At 35.6% G+C, this 23,515-nt stretch overlaps 1 protein-coding gene across 1 annotated transcript in view; it reads right to left on the bottom strand.

Moving 5' to 3' along the window:
- The window catches only part of CNTNAP4 (contactin associated protein family member 4), a 227,594-nt gene extending 210,978 nt beyond the window's left edge, over positions 1-16,616 (bottom strand). The window contains exon 1 of the mRNA XM_062624584.1: positions 16,485-16,616. Coding sequence (XP_062480568.1) covers positions 16,485-16,569 — 85 coding nt within the window. The 5' untranslated portion in view covers positions 16,570-16,616. The remainder of the gene's footprint in view (positions 1-16,484) is intronic.
- Positions 16,617-23,515: the final 6,899 nt, after the last annotated feature.

A 23,515-nucleotide genomic window follows, 5' to 3' on the forward strand; every position in this document is an offset into this window, starting at 1 on the left:
AGCAGTGGAAGTTTTTTATCTGTTGTTGCATAGGAATTTGCTAGTCATTTAAGAGTAGACGGGAAAAGAAGCTAGATACTTCATAAGGACAGGAAAATGATAATGGGAGATACAGAGAAGGAGAAAATCAAACTGCATGGGAATTAGCAATCTAGAATCAAGGCATTCCTTAATTTCTGTAAGAGTTGTGTTTATGAATCCTTCTCCCTGTAAAATTAGGATGTGTCATCACTACAGAGCAGAATAAAGATATCCCAACAAAGAACTACATGATGACAGAGTAACAGAAATAGAATGAAATCCAACACCAGAAAGTACAAGGTCATGTACTTGAAAGGAAATAACAAGAATTTCAGCTCAACTCAGAAGCTCATTAGATAGATGTGACTGAAGTGTATTAGTTGTAAGATGACATGGAATTACGTACCAGTATGAACACCTGTGAAAAAGCAAGTGGCTACTTAAAATTTATCATATTCTATTGCTGTCTTAACATGAAGGATCACAAATCCATGCTCCAGCCTCAAAGATAAGGTTATAAACATATATATGTGTATACGTATAAACATACAAAACTGTACACCAGTGCTAGACAATAGCATCTCATCCACAACCCTCAATCTTTTTACATTACACAAGGAAGAATGAAGTGGGGGGATAGTAAACAAAATTCACCATTACTGATTACTTTTTCTTAGGTGAATGACAGAATTCTACTGAATTAACAACATGTTACCAAGCAATAAAATATACTGATGAATTCAAGTCTCATCATCTAAACTGAAAAATATGGAATTTTAAAAATGGATCTTTAAATTAAAATCAATAGCTTGCACCTAATGATAATATAAATTTTGGTAGTGCTCTGTAATTGAGGGACATTGGATGGGAATACAGATAATCTGCCCAAAGAGTTCCTGTTTTATTTAGATCGTTAAAACTATCATAAATAGAGTAATATAACTGAGTCTAACATAAATAAAACTAATAAGGCTGCCTACCTGAAACAAAGAAAAACACAGGTAATGTGCATTTCTCTTTCCACTTATTCCTGGAGTACAATATTGCAAAATTACTCTGAGAGTTATCAAAGAGAGACAGTAAAACAAGAAAAGAAAGACATCTTTGTTACACACACGCCCCCCCCCCCCCCCCCCATGTTGTAACAGAGTTTAAATACTGTATAAAAGAACTACACCAAAAGGACCTTTGTATATACCGCATTTTTAAACTGCTTTAAAAGAATTAATAAGGCACTTGAGGCACAACTTAATATTCAATTTAAATGAAGAATAAATTTTGTAGTCCAAATGTTTTTTCAATAAAAAAGGTTTGAGATAAATTTGCCTTCATGGTTATGAGGCCAGCCCACAGCCTTCATTAGCTAAATTATCATATGTCTTTGTCAACATGTCAATTTTTTGGTAGAACAAAATTCTTCTATGAGCTTCCACTGTTTTGTTTACTGAAGCTATATATAAAAGGATCATTTTAGGTTGAAGATGATAAGATCTTAATCTCTTGGCAAACTCTAATAACACAAAGGTACCCTAGATTGCACAAGTATGGGCTTCTTTTTCTGAAAAGTATGCACCATCTGACAGAATTCAGTGATTTTTTTTCTTGGCCCTAGCTTCTCAAGTTCGTAATTTTCAGTGAGAGTAGTCTTTGCATGCCAGTCCCTTGCTGGACACTTCCTCGTATTTCTATGCATATTTGTATGTTTCACTACAAAGGCAAAAGGTGTGTGTTTTCCTGGATGCCTTATTTTGTTGGCCTGCTTAAAGAAATGTTATTCACCTTTAAAGAAAATAAATGTAATGTTCTCCTAAACTTGTACGGTGTCTAGAAAAACACTGCATTTCATTATTGTTTAATGAATTTATACAGTATTAAAATAAAGCTTATCCTGTCATTCCAATGAATGCTCATGATCTAGCTAGTGATGTATTATCAATGCATTCCCTCTTTTGAGACTGCCTAACTTTAGAATCAGATCAGATGTGCAAAAATGTGGGAAATAGAGAAAACTCCCCCAGTCCCCAAAGTTACAACATTAAGGAAATATTAGGGTAAAATGCAGCTACTACTTCCAGGGTAGAATGTGGCTGGCATGATAAAACACATAGCAGCTGTCAAACAAGAAAAATAAGGAAAGACATTGGTGTTTGAGCAAGGAATTGTCCTGAAATTGCTTTCCTTGGATGAACTTTGCTTGTTATAATCTCATTGTAATACCAAAGCACATCTCCAACTCAAACCTTGCCACTTCCAATGTATGACTAACTTCACAGACCATGTGCTTTAATTTTTTATTAATTTTATTAATTGTAACTTTAAAAGCAAAAAGAATTTTACAACAATCAGTAACAAAAGAATGTGCGACTAAAGTCACTCAAACTCTACCTAAAAGTAAATGAATAATATAAAATTGAATCAGGAAGAGGAGAAGTTACGGAAGACTCCACCACAGCTACTCGGATTGGTTGATTGGTTGGATTTGTCTTCTCCCCATCAGGGATGCCTATGGGGTAAGAACTATATCACACTTAATGATAAACTCTAGTTGGCTTTTGTATATTTTACACTTGTTCTAGCAGTTAGAATACTATCAGTGTCAATCTTCAAACCTTAATCTGTTATGAATTTGTAAAATAAAATTCTCTGCTGCAATCCGGTTTGTGTGTTTCCAGGAACTTGAATAATTGACTTTACTGGTGAATCTGCTAATGTGAATCCCTGAACAAGAATGAAACACCCTCCAATACAGTGTGCTGTCCAGTAAAGTCCTTGTAGCAGGCTCTGAAAGGCTATGCAGGCTCCAGGGTCTTATCATTCCTGGGACAATGACAGAACCATCAAATATAAAGGTCTGGGGAAAAAAAACCTCTTAATGTGACACCCTGTATGTCTTGCTATTAAATCACTAAATTTAAACAGATGGCAGGCGCAGTTGGAGTGGTGAGGGAGCAGCTACCTTTTGACAGTTTTGACTAAATATGGCAGTATCAAAAATATAAATATGAGTTTTTCAAATCAATGGATTCTTGCAGTGGTACTACACCTCAAAAAGCAATTGTACGTGCTTGCGGTACATCCAGCAAACTGAAATCTACATAACCCAACTTCACAAGAAAATCTCTGCTGAGGCTAAGACAGCGTAAACGGTCAGAGGAAAGGAACCAGTTATACGAGGTGTACCCCATGTATTTGCACAATCAGGAAAGCCCAGTTTCTCAAAAACCTAAAGGAACACCTGAGATGAGACCTATAAAAAGTTACCGTTTTTTGGAAAGTTTAGTCAGTGTGAAAATCCTTAGGACAAGACACAAGCCAAAATTCATAACTCTGTGGTATCTATTCCTATTATAATTACTCCAAAATACAATTAAATCAGAAGGAATAGACAAAATGTTGGTATTTTCCTTAAAAGCAGAAACATTTTATGTGTTGTGAAGCACATATCCATAAAAACTTAAATATTTGGCTGTTGGCCCAGCTTTACTAGTGTCTGTAGCTTACTACCCACAGAAAGCATCCAGTGTCAGCATCATACTCTATAACCTTCCTTGCTCTGTACAGATCACAGAGACCTATCAAGAACTCTCTCCATCTGGACACCTGATGGACCCTGTAAATGGAATCTACCAATCTAATAAAAGAGAACACCAATTTCCACTATAAATCTCAATGGAAATAAATTCTTTCCTAACTGTCATGATTATCTCCTTTCTTGACAAAATCTACAGTTTTAACTACAGAATTAAAAAAAAAAAAAAAGAGAAAGATTGCTCACTGCCTGACATAAAAGGACCAAGAATTGATCAAACCTGCTATCAATGAGAGGAAAAAAAGACACTAAGAAGTTTTCCGTCATTTGGAAATGCATTGCTTCTTGTGGATGTGAGGTCAGAACACAGTAGCTGTGAGACATTCAGAAAACCCCCAGAAAATGTTTGCGCAGGATGTTCTCCGTTTGTATTTTTAATCTGAATGTGTATCAACATTAACCCCGAAATTCACTTAGAAGAACAAAAATAGATCTATTCCTTATCATCCTTAGGCAGATTCTGCATTGATATCTCCAATTAAAATACTTGTGTTTTGCATTAAATTCACACATGCAATTGCACGTGAACATACACAGGAAAACTATGTAAAAACTGAGCATGAAAAACAGATCAAAAAGAGCACTGCTGCGTGAAGCACATTAAAAAGATGCAAACATATGGTAAACATTTTTGTTCAATTTAAAAGTCATGATTCGTTGTAAAAACCAACAAACCCCTGCGTATGCAGTCATTTTTTATGTCTAGATTTCCAAGTACACTCTTACAAGAGCAATCTTGCCAGCCTAAAGAATTCACTGATGTTGTGCATAAAGATTTTTTCTGAAATTTAAATGTAAGAATTAAATGATAAGAATTCTTTCTTGCTGTTTTACAGGTCAGCTAGGTCCCTGCTGAAGTCTTTCCTTTGACAGCTAGCGCTGTCAGCAAGGCCAGAAAGAGACCTACACTAAAAAGCCTGGAGACCTGCATGCAGATTATTCATGCCCTCCTCATTAAGATAACTGATTACATGTCTTTATTATTTGTTCCACAATCAAAAAGATCAGAACTTAAAAAAATCCTTATAAAGTTTCATTTTGTTCCATTATTTTAATACTGGAATTTCACAGAAGTTACACAATACCAAAAGACAGCATAAGGATGACCTACCAACACTGACTGTTGACATGCACAAACAAGCTTTGTGAGTAAACTCATCTACTAGCATAGAAGATGATGTGTTACATACAGGCTACAAGCAGTACACACGTCTTAAGTGACTATTAGCCTCTTCTCTGTTTTATTAGTTGTTTCTTTATATATTCAAGTACACACAAAACTTCGAATCTGGAAGGATCTGTGTCCATCCACTCATACCACTATGAAGAGCCCTCAGTTTTCAGTAACTGTAAGAAACAGTAAAGAGCAAGAGCAGCCAAGGCTGCTCTTGGCTGTCAAACTACATGTCAGAAATAGATAATCCATCTCTAGGACAACTTGCACCAAAAAATGAGGCCATGGTAAAAAGAAAAAAATTTGGCATCTGAATTTCTGACGCCTGCAAAAGGGAACAGAAGAAGCAGTTTACAAATTACTGTGTTACTGACAAAGCACTGGATCTGCAAACCTTTCTTTTGATTAATCCATAACATTACCTCATACTCCAGGAAATTTCAGCCTAGAAAAAACACTAAACCGGAGTCAATTAAAAAAACAAACCAACATGAACATTTTCTGCATGTTGGGCAAGTGTAAATTTTTATAAGCCAATGAATTAAGTTTTAAGTCCTTGTTGTGGTTTAACCCCAGCTGTCAACTATGCCTCACACAGACACTCTCTCACTCCCCCACAGTGGGATGGGAGTGAGAGTTGTCTAGTGGGATGGGAGTAAGAATATTTGACTTTCTTCTGAATCTGGTAGTTAGGCTTTAAAAATAAAATCTCTGTTCAGTCTAAAGGAATAAAACAATTCCTCTTTCCTGAGAAAGTCCCTATACTAATACAGATAGCACACTATGATCTGGCATTCGATTTCTCACTGATGAAAAGATTAATTGTGGAAAAAATTGCAAGGTATTATTTGGTCAGCATAAATTAAAGTGGATACTATCTTTCAAATACTTTTACGACATTAAAGGATACTACAAAATTGAACACTCTTTATGTTCCATGTGGGTAACATACTAAGTGCTTACCACTTACTGCCATTTACCACCCATTTATACGGTCAGATTTTATACGAAATTACATTTTTAGAAACATTTAGTATTTTACGGTGTTTTATTCTGAAAAATGATTATTGCACTAAATAGTACATGATTTTTCTGACTGAAATGGTATATTATTTAAAGTGTTTTTAACATGGTTTTAGCAGTGGGGTTCCAAAATCAGAGAACTACTTGTTCAATACAGCTTCCTTCTACACATAACTCTCTACCAGCAAGTGGCAGGGTAGGAAGGCAAGGGTCACAGGAACATTTCAAAATCCTCATGAGTCTGGGGCTTCCAGGTTTTAGATTATTTTATGTTATATTTATCCAACTTAAATGATTGAGAAAAGGACTCATCCAAGTTGAGACAGTATTTTCCAAATGTACTTCTACATTAATCAAAGCCACAGAAGTACTATAAATAATAAAATACATATCGAATCAGTAAATCATAATACCTCTGATACTATCAACCAACAAGGTATGAAATATTAATCTCAAAAAAAAAGTTTGCTAATAATCAATTAAGGCATTCAACAAGATATGGATACAAATAAATACAACTGTAATATGCAAATATTTGCATATTTGTAAATATGAGCATCGTAGTTAGCATTTCCTAAGTAAGCCACCACAATATTAGTTTTCTGACAGTAGCTTGTGGGTGGATTTTTGAATCATGCCTTTCAGTCTGTAACGTTCAAGTATGCACAACCATACACTGAAACTTGACGTAATTTGATTCTACTCAACATGCATTTTCTAAGACACTGCAGCAGTACCTCAGAAACACATCCACTGAGGCATTACAAAACCATATTAAACCTATCAAAACAGAAATTAACCCCTTCAGTACACTCGTCACGCATACACACTTTACAAAAGGTGAGAATTCTCTTTTAGAATTTCTCAGCCTTTCCTAGGATGTCCTTACCTAGATCTCAGTCCTTCCCTAGAATATCTACAGACAATACACTACCACCCTTCCCAAGAATCAAAATGCAGAGAGAGAAGGAATGTAATTTTTGCTATGGTGGATTATGTTCTCTCCCAAAAAACGCAACACAAGAAAAGCTTAGTGTCTACAACAGTATCCTAAGTATAACAGAAATCAGTTTCATAATGGTGATTCCATACCTCACTCATTGTTCTCAAAATCTGGGACAGACTGACTTAATATCTAACCACTCCTGGACTCCTGCAAGCTAAGAAATAGATGTAGACAATTTTCAAAGGGTTCAAAAATAACAACCCTTCATTGCAGACAGCAAAGAATAGCTCATATTGGTGCTTGCACATCAATCATCTTTCCCCCCAGTCTTCATCTTTTAAATTCTTAGTTTTCCTGATTAAAAAGAATGACTCAGGACACAGTACAGCAGAACTATACCGCATACGAATGATAATCACAGTTCACAAAAGTCAAAACAAGTTTGCAGTTGAGTATAGATTAGGGTCTTTTGAGCCCTCAGGAAGGAAAGAGAAAAAAGAAGTCATAATGCTCCAAAGCACATTAACAACAGACAAGGAGTAGATGGTAAAAAGTGATGATTTGTAAAAGAAATTTATACATTCCCTAACATATCTTAAAGGCTTCTTCAGCATTGTTCCTCTAACCTTCACCTGTGCCTAGGACAGCTGACAGTTTTACACTTATTTATTGCTATATGCACCGTAAGTTTCACCCAGATGAAAAGATAAATATATATATATGTATCAACAGTGTCTTACAGTAACCATGGGGCTATCAAATCCAAACAAATATTTCATAGCTGATTCATCTATCATTTAATTCCTTCTACGTTTTATCTTACTTACTGAAGACAGAATACGAGTTTTTACAGCACTGTGCCGTGAGCAAAACCCTGTCATAGTCCTCTTCTTTTGCCAAACTCATCACTGTCCTCATGACCGTCCAAGAATACATTGAGACCACAAACCACTATAGCTCTGTTTCTCCTGTCTTATGGGGAAACAAACATATTCAGTTACATACATTTACATGCACAGATATGTTTATGCAAGAGTAAACAATCTAATGTTATGGGTAAGTATTTGCAAACAAGTTTTATAATGATCCCTCCTTTCTCCAAGAGATCTGTTCTTGGTCTTAATTACTTGAGGACATGTCTACATGCGCAAAAGCAGACTCAGGCTGTGCTTGAGGACAAAAATGCAATCACTGCAGGGTACAGGGCAGCTCCACAGCACACTGGCATGGTACAGCTGAAAAACAGCCCTACAAACTCCAGCTTCAGGCTGATAAAACTAAGAGTTACTACAACACACCTTGTCAGTTGGAGGACAGAGCTCAGCAACCTCCTGTGTGTTCTGCTGTATTCATATACTTCTGAAAGTGCTAAGTTTTCAGTGTCTATTTTAACCTTGAAAATTAAAATCATCATTTTGATGTTGTTTTTTTTTTAAATGTTACTATTTGCTCATAAAAACAGCAGTACTTTTTCACTGCAGGCATATAAATTCTCTAACCACAGGAAACAGATAAAATTCTAAATGTCTTTTTCTCCCCATGTTTATTTTTTGTCAAAAGGGACAAATGAGCTGTTCTTGTTTGTTACACAGTTCTGTATCTGAGTTCTCCAACCAAAGCAAAATGAAAAGACTAGCACATAAAAAGCATGGTACATAGAAAGGAAACAGACACCCGTTATATTCAGACTATGCAGCATACCACTGTTGAATGAATATTCATCTCGTTCTTTCTAAAGCTTTTATTCAGTATTTATTTAGGCAAAGCTCCAATTGATACTCCAATTGATTCTACTAGGAGATTTAGTTGCATCAGAACATCAAGACACAGTGCCATTTTTCATTAATTTAAAAATATAAATCTTCGTTACTAAAGATAATGTTTTTTCTTCTAGAGAAAGAATGGTAAGTCTCCCCATGATTACAAAATGACTGTTGCATAGTAGATAAACATCCAGTGACTGATCTGGAGAAGAAGTTACAGTGAGATCCAGTTTGCTGGTTTGGAGCATAAAAGGGCTTCCTAACCTGTATAGCAGTAAGTTTATAACCATCATTAGACGATGGATAGTAGACAGGCTTTAAAGTAACTACAGACATACCAAGATACTTTTATCTGTTTTATTACTGTTCTATGAAAATAAATGCTGATTTACTCGGAACAGTCACATTCTACCCTATGCTTTCTTTAGGAAAAAAAAAAAAAAATTTAAGACATTTTGACAAGACTGGCGTTAAAACACAGCCAATTGTCCCAGGTGGGCAGAACAGGCAATTCTAGCTTATTTAAGTTAATGAGTTTTTCTCTTTACTAGAATATTGTGTAAGGTTCAAAATACCTGTGTATTTCATCCTTTCAGGAGTGAAATACGTTCTCGCTCGTAGGATTTTTCCATCTCCTCACTTAGACCTTCTATTTTGTCTAGGACTGTGAACAGCAGCAGCTTTAACCCTTGGGAAATCAAGGAAAACCCACCTACCCGAACACAGATTAGGGAAGCTAGGAGCTTCAATACCAAACACAAAAACATCAGGTATAGCCAGTGATTATCACACAAGGCAGTCAGTATAGCTTGCTATACTTTTTTCTAGCAGTAATTACAGAAGGGTATTTTGATGGAACTGGGACCCATGTTACGTAAGTTTTTATGTCTACAAAGCCTACAGCTGACCTAGTTATTTAGAGTCATAATCAGTGACAAGGCAAATGGCACTTCTACACTGTAACTGCCTCATACTGGATAACTAACTTTGCATGCTGTTCCTTCCTTCCATCTTCTACACGACTGTAAGAAATATTTTTTTCTCTCATATGACTAAAAAAGGACTTAGCTAGCTCAGAAGCAAATATCCAACTCTTAGATTTTTAATTTCAGACAGGTAAATCCCAATTTTCCTGTCTGCAGGAAAATTCATCATATACCTCAACAGTAAGGTATATTTGTTAATATCTGAAGCAGTGAAAATTCAGCTCCTCTATAGTTATTTCTAATTCTAAATGTCTTCCAGATTCAAATCAGTATCTTATTGTTAATATTACATGGCAGTAAACATAATATGATCTTTACCATAATTTGTAATATCCCCTCTCCTTCCTGCAAAACTTTCAGATAATTGCAGAATATCTATGTTAAGCATACTCAGTTAAATGTAACTGAGGGAACAGCACAATGCTGCAGGTGAATTAACCAAAGTGATTCGGGCTCCCTGTATGCAACTCAGGCTGTCGGCAGCATCATATTTCTAGTGCACGTTGCCCTTTGCAGGTCTTACTCTTGCTGTCTTCTCAGAATCTCTGCTTCTCTGTTAGTAACTTACTCAGTTTGCTCTCCTAGTGAGGCTGTTTAATAGGTGTTATGGCATCTGAAGAACAAATTTTTACACCTTGTTTAATCACATACTTTATAAGACTTTATTTTATTGTTGTTTAGAATTTTTCTTAAAGGTATATTTTCATAATAACTGATCAGGTCAACCAGATACAGCTGGGGAAAAAAAAATCTTTATAAAATTATATTTTTAGGAACAACATAAGTTTTTGAAAAGCTCTTTCTATTCAGATTTAAAAGTGAACAGATAAAGCCCTTAAAAAGAGCAAGAGCTTCTTCAGCTATCGGCTGAATAAAGAGCAATATTAAGTAATAAACATAAATTAAAATATGCCAGCATGCTGTTTCTAATCTATTTTTCCCTCAAGACCACATATGTAAATATTTTAATTGCTAAAAGATTGCTATAGAAACAAACAGGCACTCTAACAGCAAGGAACAAGCAATAGCTTATTTTTGAGTACAACCAAATAACGAGACCTACTTATTAAAAAAGTAATTAGACGAGCTACCCAGCTGGATAGATTTCCTAACCACATTTTTTCTCTATCCTTCGAGATTTAAAACCCTAGCGGTAGTTTTCTTCACTAGTCTATTAAGTGAGTATGGCATTTAAATAATAATTCTGTAGTTAATAATTATAATCTACTTTAGATGTCAGAAGTTTCCTGGTTTTCATTCATTTTTCAAATTACTGCAGTGAAAATACTCATTAAGTAGAATATAAACAGTATCATTTTTACCTCGCAGTCCACACTACATTTTGCTTACTAAAAAATAGCATAGAAACTTTATTTTACAATGTTTATTACAACATTGAAAACTGCCTCCTGAAAAGCAAAATTTTGGACACCAACCCTCCTCTGAATTTCACAGATTTAACTCGAGATTACTGGCATAGTTTTCATCTGATAGAAGAAGACCTACAGAGTATTCCTTTGACAAACATCAGTCTGCAGTGTTACACTTGTACATATATAAAACACAAACACTCAGCAGATAACTAAGCACTACTGACTATTTAAATATAAAAACACTGAAGAGTCAAAATTTCAGTTAACCACATTCAGTTAAACCTTAATGTTAAAGCTGCACCATTTTTTTACAAAAAAGTAAAACAAAACCACTTTTGTCATGACAACATATTCTTATGCATTTTATGTTATTTTCAAGCTTAGAGAGACAGCTTTTGTCATAATGCCATTTACGTAATGCACGTTTGCATGCTGAAATACACATAATCTCTTTTTGAACTTTTAATGTAGAACTTAATCACAGACCCTGACTGCCAAAGTTAGAAGTTGTAACTTACAAAAAGTATTTTATATTCAAGAACTACCAGATCAATCTACTATTTAATATTAGTCCTACTTACCACTGCATAAAACCAAGCAATTATACAGAAAATTGTGAGATCATCATTACCATTATTCTTTTTAGTTTTCCTTCCCCTCTTCATAAAAAGACTGAAAACTGAGAGGGAAAAGAAAATTTTAACTTTTCAATTCAGAAGCCTCTTGAATAAAGTTAATGTGTACTTCTAGAGTCACCAACACACATTCTAATTTTAGTATCTGGTATTTCTTTATCATGCCTAACAAATTCCCCGATGTGTTCTACGAAGGAGAGTCCTTTGAGTTAGTGATGGATCTCACTGCCCCCAGCTCTGTTGTCACCTTCTTAGTTGAGAGCAACTAACAATGAGTAAACATTTAAAAGTACTGAGAAGCAGTTCTAAAAAACAGAACTATAATCCTGTGCAATGCTGCACAGTAGCAAGTGGCACCAAACTACAGGGTCGGGGGGGGGGGGGGGTTAGAACATAAATACTTGAAACATGTAATGCTTTTCAAGCATTTAAGTGTTCTTTGATTTGCTTCTTTGGGGTGGGAGGCAGCAGGGGTAACAACGGATGGCAGAGAGATTTGACCTACTTTTTCCCAGCTAAACTTTTAGAAGCTACGAAGATGAAGCAGTAGACAGAATACTGGTAAACATATTATCACATAAGATATATTAATATATGACAAACTATTTGTTGCTTTACTCTGCAGTGCAAAAGATAAAAATACTAAAGTTGAGCATTGTACCTTATATGCATATAGAACTAAAACACAGTATATCCTAACACGTAATGCGAATGTTATTACTAGCACTGACAATATACTTCATATATAACTTACTGCATTATCGTTTTATGGTTTATTCTAACATACTTTGAGAATGTCATTACTTGTCTGTCACTATCCATCCATCATAACCAAATCTTCTCCATCCACCCCACTGACTGAACCCAGGGAAAACATGTACATGGGAATTTGAAAGCCTAGCGCTCTGGGATGCAAATTCCTGATTATACTCAGTGTAATCAACCCAATGCCTTTCTGTGAATTCTCAGCCTTGAAAGTCTAAAATAAATTTTGACAGCTTTTTTCTATTCGTATTGGTTTAGATTTGATCTTGGTACAACCTTTTGATGCTACTGTACTAAAAACATACAAAATATACTAGAGATGTCTGTAATGTTTTATTCATGCAAATAATTGCCCAGACATGGCTAGTCTCTGAAGGGGTCTCCACTGCTATCGCAGAGCAGAGATTGATAATAATGAAAAGAAGATAAATATTAATGAGACCAAAAGACAATTAAGGAAGTTTCTACTTTCAGCTCCCCTCCACTTTGTATCAACCACAAACTAATGATAAAAGAATTACATTTTAATTTAAATTGTTTGTGGCAAATAGCATTTTAGCATATTTTTCAATGTGATTCCATAAAGCTGTCAAGCAGTCTATGGAATGGGTTGGTACCAATGATTAACACCAGAATGAAATTATTTTTTAGATTAAGATCCAGTATGTTCCCTGTAGCAAGTAATCTTTGCCCTCTGGATATTAACTTGTATAATGACTTGCACCTGATAACATAATCAAGGTATGTGATCACTCACTCCTCTATTTTAAAACTTCAGTATCATTAACCGCCATTCTCTGTCAGCTTAGAGCAGGTTTTCTATTGTAGCATTAGCAAAAAAAAAAAAAAAAAATCCCTGATATTTAAAAATGATAATTACAGTAATAACAATAATAAAAAATTCTGCATTTCTATAAAATATCATTACTGCAGAAAAAGAAAAGAAAATCTGAATTGATAAAAATCTTCTGTAAAACTGGAAAGTTTTAACAAAGAGAAGCAGGTATAAAGAGGTGAGAATTTACACAGGAAGTCCCTAATGTGTTCTCGTTATTTCCATTCACCATCAAAATTAACCTTAATAATTTTTAGTCACAGTTGACTTGACACCTGTAGAGGATTTAATTATGTTTTACAGATTAAAAAAAAAAACCTAAAGAAATACTGCACCTATTAGAGTACAAACTTCTGGCAAGTTCTCAAGGGCTGATTTAGTAACTTGCTGATTTACAACTGCAGAAAAAGTTCCCAATAAAATAGAAACGTTTTGCAGAACCAGTGGAGAAAATCTTACAGGAATACTTACTTTAATCCTTCACTTAAAACTCACACTTGACCTTACACAGTTACTTATTTGGGGCTGTGCACTTCAAAGTTCTGTCAACTGCTTTGGTAGTGCAATTCTTTGGGAGGAAGGAAGCATAGGAAATCACAAGGCAGCACTACTACAGAACTTTTAAAATGTTTGAGTTTCCAGCAGGAATTATTACTGCTCTTTGTTGGAAATGTTAGTGTTATTTTTTCAGCAGAAAACAAGCACACAAACCCAAAATAAAACCACAGAAATTAACTACCACAGAAATTAACTTATATTCTAGGTAGTCAATAGAGTCTGTCACTTTCAGGTAACCTAAGAACCTAAAAATCATTTTCTCAAAAGAGGAGTATTTTGATTCTTTCAAGACAGACATAATTAGAACAGATCTAATTTTGATCTAATAAAGTTTCTTTATAAAACTGACATAGTGACATCAACATTGACACCTCAAGGTAAAGTGTAAAGGTTATTATTTTGGTCTTAATGGCAGTGGGTCTGAAGGAAGACAAGGCAGAAGTTAGGCATTCAGGATATTATACTAAAAGAAATAACCATAAAATTAAAAGAAGAAAAATAATTTAGAGGAAGAATATTGAAAAGTCCTATTTTTTTTAATTTCTTTTTTGTAATGATTGGCAGCCTACTGGACAATCTCACCATCAAAATTCATGCAAGAATACTGAACTTTGCCTGCTTTTGTAAACCTGCCTGAATACATTAATGCCCAAAGTAGAATCAACTACTGAAATGGATTTCACTTCCTTCTCAACTTCTCAAGAGAAAGGAGTAAAGCAAGGTCAAGGGAATAAATCATGGCTGCTGTTTGTACCTACTGTAATCAGTAATTATGAAAAAACTTTCCTCCTAAGGTCACTTTATGAAACCTAGCACACTAACCAATTAATACTTTGATAACTGAGATGGAAACTGTCACTTTTAAACCCAACTAATTCCCCTTTTGAAATGCTCACTCGCAAAATAATATATAAAGAGATTCTTTTTTTCCAGATTCTATACTGAAAAGTAATAATATGCATTAGATTGGCCAAATTCTCATCACGTTAGTACTCACTCCTTAATTTAAGTAATTTCATTTACTTTTCCTTGCCTATAGCATGGGAGAGTTCTTACTTTTTCAGTTCAGATGAGTGATCTGACACAGGATTTAGGAATTATTCATAAATAAAGATACTACACATTAATAAATACTAAAATAAATGTGGAAGATTGCTTAATTCAAGTCCCTCATTTTTATACTGTAAGTCTGGCTTGGTTTTGAGAAGTACTTTGGAAGGCCAGCAGTAAATGTATTTCATACCTGATTTGTTTTACGGTTCATAATTCTGCTTTGGGAAGAAGCTTGAGCCTTTTCCTCAAACCTTGCTTCCTAAATTGTAAGAGTGACCTCTAGTGCTTTACTGCGTAACTGTGTAATGCAAGTCTTTTTTTGCAATGGTTTTAATATGCCTCCCTGTAAGCAACTGATTTAGTTTTGTGCCTAGTGCCAAATGCTATTAATGTGCAATTCAATTATCATGGTCTTGTGAAAATGGATGTATTCATGAACTGTACAATGCAGAATGATGAAGAGAATTAAAGCTGAGGCTGAATTGCAGTAGGGTGTTTAACAAGAGGAACTTAGTATTCATGTTCAGGGCTACAATATGCACTTGAGTATCAAATGAGATATCATTACTGAATGACAGCACAAGATCATTTTGGTGCTGCAGTGTGAACGTCTGGCTCATGGGAGCATGTTTAGTTTACGAACCATCCACATGTAAACCCCCGTGGCTGTAGATCCTTTGAGCACTTCAAACTTCTCTGCCATTGCCCTCATGTTTCCAGGGAGCTGTCCCCTGACACTGGACTGTAAGGTTATTCCTGAACATTCCTTCTTGCTTTGGCATGCACTTTCTTCCCAAAGATGCATTGCTCCTGCCCTCCCCATTCCTGTGATGCACAATCAGTGTATGAATAGGAAAGGGGGAAAATATGCTCTGTTAAGGTTATGAGCATCTGGCATTTAGGCTACTGCTCTATCACATGTATGAAAAATTAAATCCTTCAGCTTGCTGAAGCTGAATCAAATTGATCAAGAATAGCTCAGAACTACTACTGAATGATAAAACCCATGAAAATTATTTTTTGGTAAGTTTTTACTTTTATTCTTAATGTAAAGATAATTAATCTAATTCAACACTGAAAACAGATTTTCAGGTATATATCATATTTGCCTGCTAGACAGCAGACTGTCTTTAAAACAGTAATCACTACCTTTATTTTGCAAGACTACACTACTGGCTAACTCATTTTTTAAAAAGCTAAACAAACCTCTCTGCTGGAACTGATAGTGTTCTCTTCTTTAGTCATGCATGAACAATATTCCCTAAGCAAGCAATGCAGAGACTATAAAGTCTTGCTACCCACGTTTTTCCCTGTTACATTTGTACTCTTGAACTGCACAGTAATGTCCATTAGTTATTTGTGCCAGCTTAATTCAGGAGATTGCAAGCTTTCAAAATTATAAATTGTTAAAAAAACAAGTTGAAACAGTACACAATAGAAATCTGTCAGTAATCTCCATGTAAGACAAAATTCCTTGGAAAATGCTGCATTTACAATCAGAAAACATTTAAATGGGGCTGAACATGCTACCCTTAGCAAAACGCTTTCAGATGCACTTAGACTGTAGGTAAGCTTTAAAAACAATATTCTGTACAGAGACTCATGACAAAAATCTCTAGAAGGATTTTAGAACATTTTCAGCCTAGCAACTTGCTGTCATGATTTGAAAGCAATAAGCATTTTTCTCAAAAATGTTATAAATAAAATATCCCAAAGTTTTCAAAACACTGTGGTTTGAGTTTTAAATCGCATGCAATACTTACCTTTATTCCCTGCCATTGCCAGGTGCCAATTACGAACAGACAGAAGAAACAGCAGCTTCAAGAAGATTTCAGTGACAGAATCCATGTTCACGGAGGCACCCAGAAGAACCAGGGTATTAGGAAACAGCTGCTCTGTACTTCAGTCCTGCTCCTGCCTCTTCTCACTGCCTCTCCCTGCCTCTTCTCACAGTGCTTCCCAGCGGCCAGACACCTCAATCAAATGCACTCCGAATCTCCTCACACATACGCACACACCTCCAAATCTGTTTTTCCCTGTAACAACAGCAGTCTACGCAGAGCAGCAGCGAGAATCCCTCCTTCAGTTTCACTGAATCACCTAGTGCTGCTGAACTGCCAGGCTCCCCGCACTGAAGCCTCACTCACGCTCCCAGCGCGTCCTGGACACCCCTGGTGGTGACAGGTAGGAAATGTGGGCTCTGCTAAAACCCAGACAATGAGGCAGAGCAGCCAGCACATGAACACTGAGGCCCAGCCGCTTTGCTGAAAGCGTGCCCTGGCCGGTTCTTTGTCATTATCTTTTCAATACCTTTTTTCTTTTCTTCTTCTTTCTTTTTTTTTTTTTTCCAGTCTGTTTTGAGGGAGGGCAGAGGAAAGCTTTAGCTGCACATGCTGCCTTTCTGTGTGTGGGTTTTTAGTGTGGTAATTTTGTACGCTTTCAGCTGCAAGAGCATTAGAAGTTCTGGATTTCTGAATGAACGCATTTTACCTGTAGTAGAGAACCTGAACTTAAAAGAGCAGTCTAGTTTTACTTACAAAGTGAGAGTAGGTCCGAATGATCATCCACACCTCAGAAAACTGCACAATGAATATTCCTGGTCAGGTTTATTGCTATTGTACTCTCTGCTAAAAATAAACGCTTGTAAATATGATTGTGCCAATCTTTCCCAAAAGACTTTAGCCACCAGTTACCCAAGTAAAACACTTTTTGCTTTTGAGACACTCTCTACACTTTTGCAAAAAGGAAGCTTTCTTAAACTGTCCTAATGCTTGCACTTACGTTACATTGGGAAAGCGCTTCATTTGGCATGAACTTCAGAAGCAATTTCAGGTCCTTATATTAAGCTACATCCTCAAAGTGTTTTTGCAAAGTTGCTGTATATGTTAACTATAGAAAAATTACAGTCTAGAAGTCTAGTCCTCAAGTCTAGTCCTCAAGTCCTCTCTTATTAGAGAATTCCTGAAATTAATGAGGGGAAAGGCTGCACCAAAGGACCACATCGGTGGCTCTGTCAGCTCTGCTTCTGGAAGATTCCATTGTGCAGGCTGTCTTTATGTTTGGCAAAAATTACTGTGATGAGGCGCTACAAAGAGTCTTCCTACTTGTTATGCTCAGATATACCAGCAGTTTTTTCCATCCGAAAGGATTCTGGTGTTGGTGGGCCAGACCCTAGACAGCATACTGATGAGTTTCCTTCTTGTGTGTTGCAAAGACTATGTAATTTAATGCAGATTGTCATGTAGAATGGTTTGGTGTCAGCTGTGGGATGGAGAAGAAATGTGAACTAAACCCCATAAACTTCTGAACTTGATTTGTTTATTTAGATCAATTTCTTTATCCCTTAAAGAATGCTCTGATTCAACTAGAGATGGAAGAGTAAGCTGTGTTTTGGTTTCATGCTACCTCAGCCAGCCTAATTTAGGTTTTACAAAAATATATTCAAGGCTCAACCAAAATAACAGGAATAAAAATGCAAAAAAAAAAAACCACCAAAAATATTTTGAATGGTGCTTAATGGAGATTTTGGTTACATTCTTTTTAAAATAGCAAATCAACTTGATTACGACAAAAAGGCCTATTTCTGAACATCCTGGGTACAAGGATTATGGGGAAGTTAACATAATATATTGTGCATCCAGTCTTCCTCTCCTCCATACCAACTTTTATTTGTGTGAAAAAGGCGTAAAGAAACAGTATTAAAAATTACGTAGAGCATAAGGTCTTCTGAATCTTCTCTTAAATTATTAACTCTATTTCCAGAGTTTAGTACAAGTATAGAGCAATTTGTCCATAAGCTGGATTTCTTTGTCATATAGTTCCTTGAGTTAATATTGACCTTCTGACCAAATTAATATGAGCATAAAAATATTCCTTGTGCTGCATCTCATCTCTAAAAAATATCCCATGAGATTGTACTGGACTCTGCAGCTAGACAAAATTTCATGTTTAAAAATAGGACAAATATCACATAAAATATTGGCAAGGACTTTCTATGGAGTAGTTTTGTTTAGGATTAGCTCTAAAAACCTCAGGGCTTGAATTAGGAAGAATTGTTATTCTGGTAATGTAATGCAAATTCAGTAAAAAGGCCAATGCCATTTTGGTAAATATTTGTCTCATAAAAAAGCTTTCAGTCATGAGAAGAATAACATCTGGCAGAGAAAAGTCACTTTTTTTTTTGTCTGAATTACAAGTAAATATATAGATGGATATAATGTACTTTTATAATGATGAAAAAATGGTCTTAAAATAATATGCTGAAATGTGCACATACGTTTGTGTATGAATAGGCAGCATTACAGAAGTCTATACAACAGTATGTATCTATAATGTGAAGGTAATTATCTTCTTTATTCAGGGATGAATCTGTGGTATCTAGAAAGTACATAAAGTAACACATCTTGATTCACCCAGAATATCGCAACCTCTTCTCTGCTGTTGCATCATGAAATATCTCTCTCCTGCATCCACGAACTGTTTCTGCTCACTATAATCTTGCCTCTATTCCAGCATCTCTTCCATTTGATGTCCATGCTTGTTATTAATTTCTGAGCTCCTTTTTGTGGAACTCGAAGTCTTTTCCACTCCTGTTTGGATGCATAGCTTTTTTACAAGTGTCTTTTCGTGGTGGACTCTTATTTCCCTCACTCTTTCAGTGTTTTGTTTTCTTTCTCATATCTTGTTTTTGAAATTTCTCTGTGTGACAAATACCCTATTCATTCTGTTTTCCTTAGAAACTTAACATTTTGTTCATCTGGTTTGATAAAGGATCTTTCCCAGTGGATCTGCATATATGTATTATTAAGAAAGACTGCAAGTGCCCAGAAAGACAACTATGGTTTTTTATACATTCATCCTCACTGTTAAAACATCTGCAAAATTTGGTTGTGCAAAACTCAAATAATTTGATTTTGGTGTTGCCAGCTTTCATTTACAAATAAAGGACTTTATAATGGACTCAAACTGATAGAAAAATAATTCCTCTTAAAAATTATTCTTACTATGACTTTTTGTCTATAAAGAAGAAACACTTTTAAATTCATGCTAATGATACTCCTGGTACTGCTGTGATGTGCTTAGAACAATTTTAAAAGATGATAAAGACATAGGACAGTTATAAGATATAGGCCAGGGAATGCAGTTTCCTCTGCCTCTGGCAGAAGGGAAACTTTGCAAGAGAACAATTATTTTCATTTTCATTGTATCATCGTTATTTACTATATATATATTGTTTAATGAAAACAAATATAATAAATGAATATTTCCTTGTGAAGCACAAGAATGGAAGTAAGCAATATCATCAGTAACAATACCATCTGGATGAAGATATTTGTTTTAATCCATCCCAGTAAATTCCTCATTTCCCATAGAGTCCTTGGAAACCAGCAACTAAACTGGAAATTAGCAATTCACTTACTATCTTCTGCATCTCACCTTTCACTAATCCAGCTCTATCAAGCCAACATTTTCTACATCCAACCAGCTTTACCACTTTCTCTTTTTTTTCAGGAGACTGGAAAAAAAAAAAAAAAGGAATAAAGAGAGATACAATTGTAAAACGTTTCTGTTCTTTTTGTCCTATTTATTTCAGTTTTCTTGATCCCCTCATCTTCCTCATGGCCCTGATTAACCCTCCTTCTAGTGCCATCTGCTGCAGTTTTACTGGTATTACAGGTTTGTCTTTACAGCATCTAGTCATATTACGCAGCTGGAGAATGTATCTTTTAAATGAAAACTGAGCTCTTTCAAGATCATGTAAAATCTGCTTCCCAACATTATTAGCATCCTGCAGAAAAGCATTGCTGTAATTGTCTGCAGGGACTGCAGGGAGCAGAAATGCACAAAGACAAATATAAACCAAAAATAAATGAACAGAGCCAACTTTATGCTGGGTACACTAAAAATGATATTTGGAATAATTTTCAGCCATATGTAAGACAACATAAAATTCAAACCCTTCTAATACTACTGCTTATATTTTTTTAATCATAGGTCTCTATAATTTGGGTGACATTGAGTAAAAAATGCTTATCAGAAGTAAAGGCAGTATAACTACCAGTCTTAACATTTTTTCTTTTTTTTTTTTTTTTTTTTTTTCCAGTACAGGCGGAATAGTACAGTTTGTTTTCTGATTGCAAGGCTTCAAGTTTTGATTCAGGCTGTTATTTTTAAAGGGGAAAAGAAAAAGCAATCTGTGGGCAGCGCATCTTACAAATTATTGCAGCTAAAAATGATTTCATTAGGGATTTAAAAACTATTTCAGCTTTGGTTGAGACACAGAAACCAGAACAGATCAGACATGGCTCCATGCACCTTCAGGGGAAGAACGTACTCCATGTACAATGTTGTATTTCGGGGTTTGAAGGATGGAACAGGAGGTGTGGCTGCACAGACAGTTTATCTGTTGTTGCTGTCTGATCAGTCAGATTTCTCGCCTGAAAGGATGCAGTGCAAATCCTGGAGTATCTTTTTTGAGGTTTTGTGAAAATAGTTTCTTTTAGCCTCTGTGAACCTTTTCATTTCACAGTCAAGAATTTTATTCCTTCTGCAGCAAACACTGTGTGTAACATGGCTTCCAACACAGGAAATCACAATTTCAACACAGGGCACTGGAGAATGAATTAATGAAACTTTTAATAAACGGTTTTAACAATTTTACATGTGAAGGGAGTAATTTGTAAAGGGATAACAAAAAAAGTAATTTGTACAAATAAAAACAAAAATAGGAGGATAATAAAAGGAAGCAAGAAAAGGGTCTTGAATGACTTGATACTAAGCTACTTTGATGGCTTTCCTCTCAAATGCAGCATGTCTTGAAAGCCAGGATAATTAAAAAAATTGAAAGGGGACAGTGAAGTTATAAAACATTACATGGATTTATTACTAAATTTATTACTAAAACATTACTGATTTGACAGGTCGCTTAGATACCTGAATCCTTCCTAAAGGAAAGAAGTATAGATTCTTGCAAAAGAATACATTTGGAATAGAACAAAATTATGATATAATTATGATATTTCTTTGATACTGTAAAAAAAGATGGAATATAGCAAGGAGTATGTGCAATGAATAAAAGAGAAAAATGGTAATAGAAAGGAAAAAAAGTATTATTAAAGTAGAAATGTTTTTTTAATATATTTGGTTTGTGGCCACAGTACAAATAGAAGGAATGGGCTTGTAAGGCTGGCAGTTTGAGAGATGTCTCACAAAAAAGTGTAAGAAAGGTCTATGATATTATACATATGCACAGGATGACCTTCCTGAAGAATAAAAATTAAACAACATGCAATAGTAAAATATTAAGAATTTGCGTTATCTAAGGCTGATAATGATGATATAAGCTTCTAATGTGAATAAGCAAAAAAAAAAAAAAAGAAAGATCAGTTGTAACACTTGCCAGGGAGTTGTTTGAAGTAGAAATGCAGTATTGTAGTGTATTACAATAGAAAGAAGGGTTTCTGAGCTGGGAATGGAGTGAGAGCCGAAGGGCCTGACAAGAAATGAACAAAGGATCCAGACAATCCATGGTTTTGTACTGTTGCGCTAGGGTTTAGAAACTTGGATTTGAAAATCTTCAGGGGTGGTAAAGAACCCAAAACTCAAGATTCATACCCTGGATTGTGACTTCAAACACCAGATGTTCTAGAAAACTTTTCAGATAATGAGATAAATCCTGCTCCATTTTCCAAAGGAGACATTTGAATCTTGGCGATATCTCTCAGCTGTGACTCCTGTTTGATATAGGAATGTATATCTGGACCAGAATCAACCTGTGAAGGCTTCAGTAGGACTGGTATATTAAGATTACACCTTACTTCAGTGCTTCACATGGACTAAATGGAGTTATTGCCCACTGACTCTTTTGGTTGGTGCAATTCTCATTCACGATTAGTTCTCTCTGAGCATCAAATAGAGACAGCTCCCTATTTGTGGGAACTGTGATGGTGCATCTGCCAGCCTCTGGGCTGCTCTACAATCTTAGGAATTCTTGTCACGCCTTGTCCTTTGTGTAATAAGTTGGGCAGTGAAGTATCCCTTGACCATAGTGAGGATTCTTGCATGGCTAAGGAAGGAGGCACTGATTGTACCAGTGACTCCTGACCCTGGCGAAGTGGGGAAGCAACAGCAGGGATAAACAGTCATCCCCTGACAGCCTAACACTCCTTCCCTTGATGGTAGCCCTGGTGGAATGGTAGCATTCTTACTAGAATTTTGGAAAATGTCTAGTATTTATTGACTTGAGTGGTGGCCACAATGGAAATCTTCTAATGACTTAAGCGAATTATTCTGTGACCCTATAAATAGTGATTCTGACTGAGAAACATTGAAGTCTTCTGGACTGCAACAGACTCCGAGTGAGATGCCACTCAAAGCTCACAAACTCTATAGTCTGTGATAACTAGAGAACCATCTCCAAAAGCTGATGCTGGGACGTGGGCTGAAGTCCCCACACTCCTCAAGGCTCAACCCTCACACACTGAGTAATACCAACATATTTGACTAGAATACTTCACTGAACTCAATGGCAATTTTTAACAAGCGCCTTTGTATGTCTTTGTGTCTGCATCTGCATGTGTGTATATACAGCAAGTGTAGTAAATACCTATGATTCACATTGTAAATGTTAAGATCCATCTTAAAACCACAGACTGCTACTAGGTGAAAGCTATGTAAGAATCACCTCTCTGGTGAATTGGTACACTTATGTAAAATCACAGAATCACAGAATGGTTAGGGTTGGAAAGGACCTTAAGATAATCTAGTTCCACCCCCCCCTGCTATGCGCACTAGT

Source organism: Pezoporus occidentalis, unplaced genomic scaffold (assembly GCF_034315485.1).
Source record: "Pezoporus occidentalis ecotype Australia unplaced genomic scaffold, CSIRO_AGI_Poc_V1 ctg27, whole genome shotgun sequence".
NCBI classification, from domain to species: domain Eukaryota; kingdom Metazoa; phylum Chordata; class Aves; order Psittaciformes; family Psittacidae; genus Pezoporus; species Pezoporus occidentalis.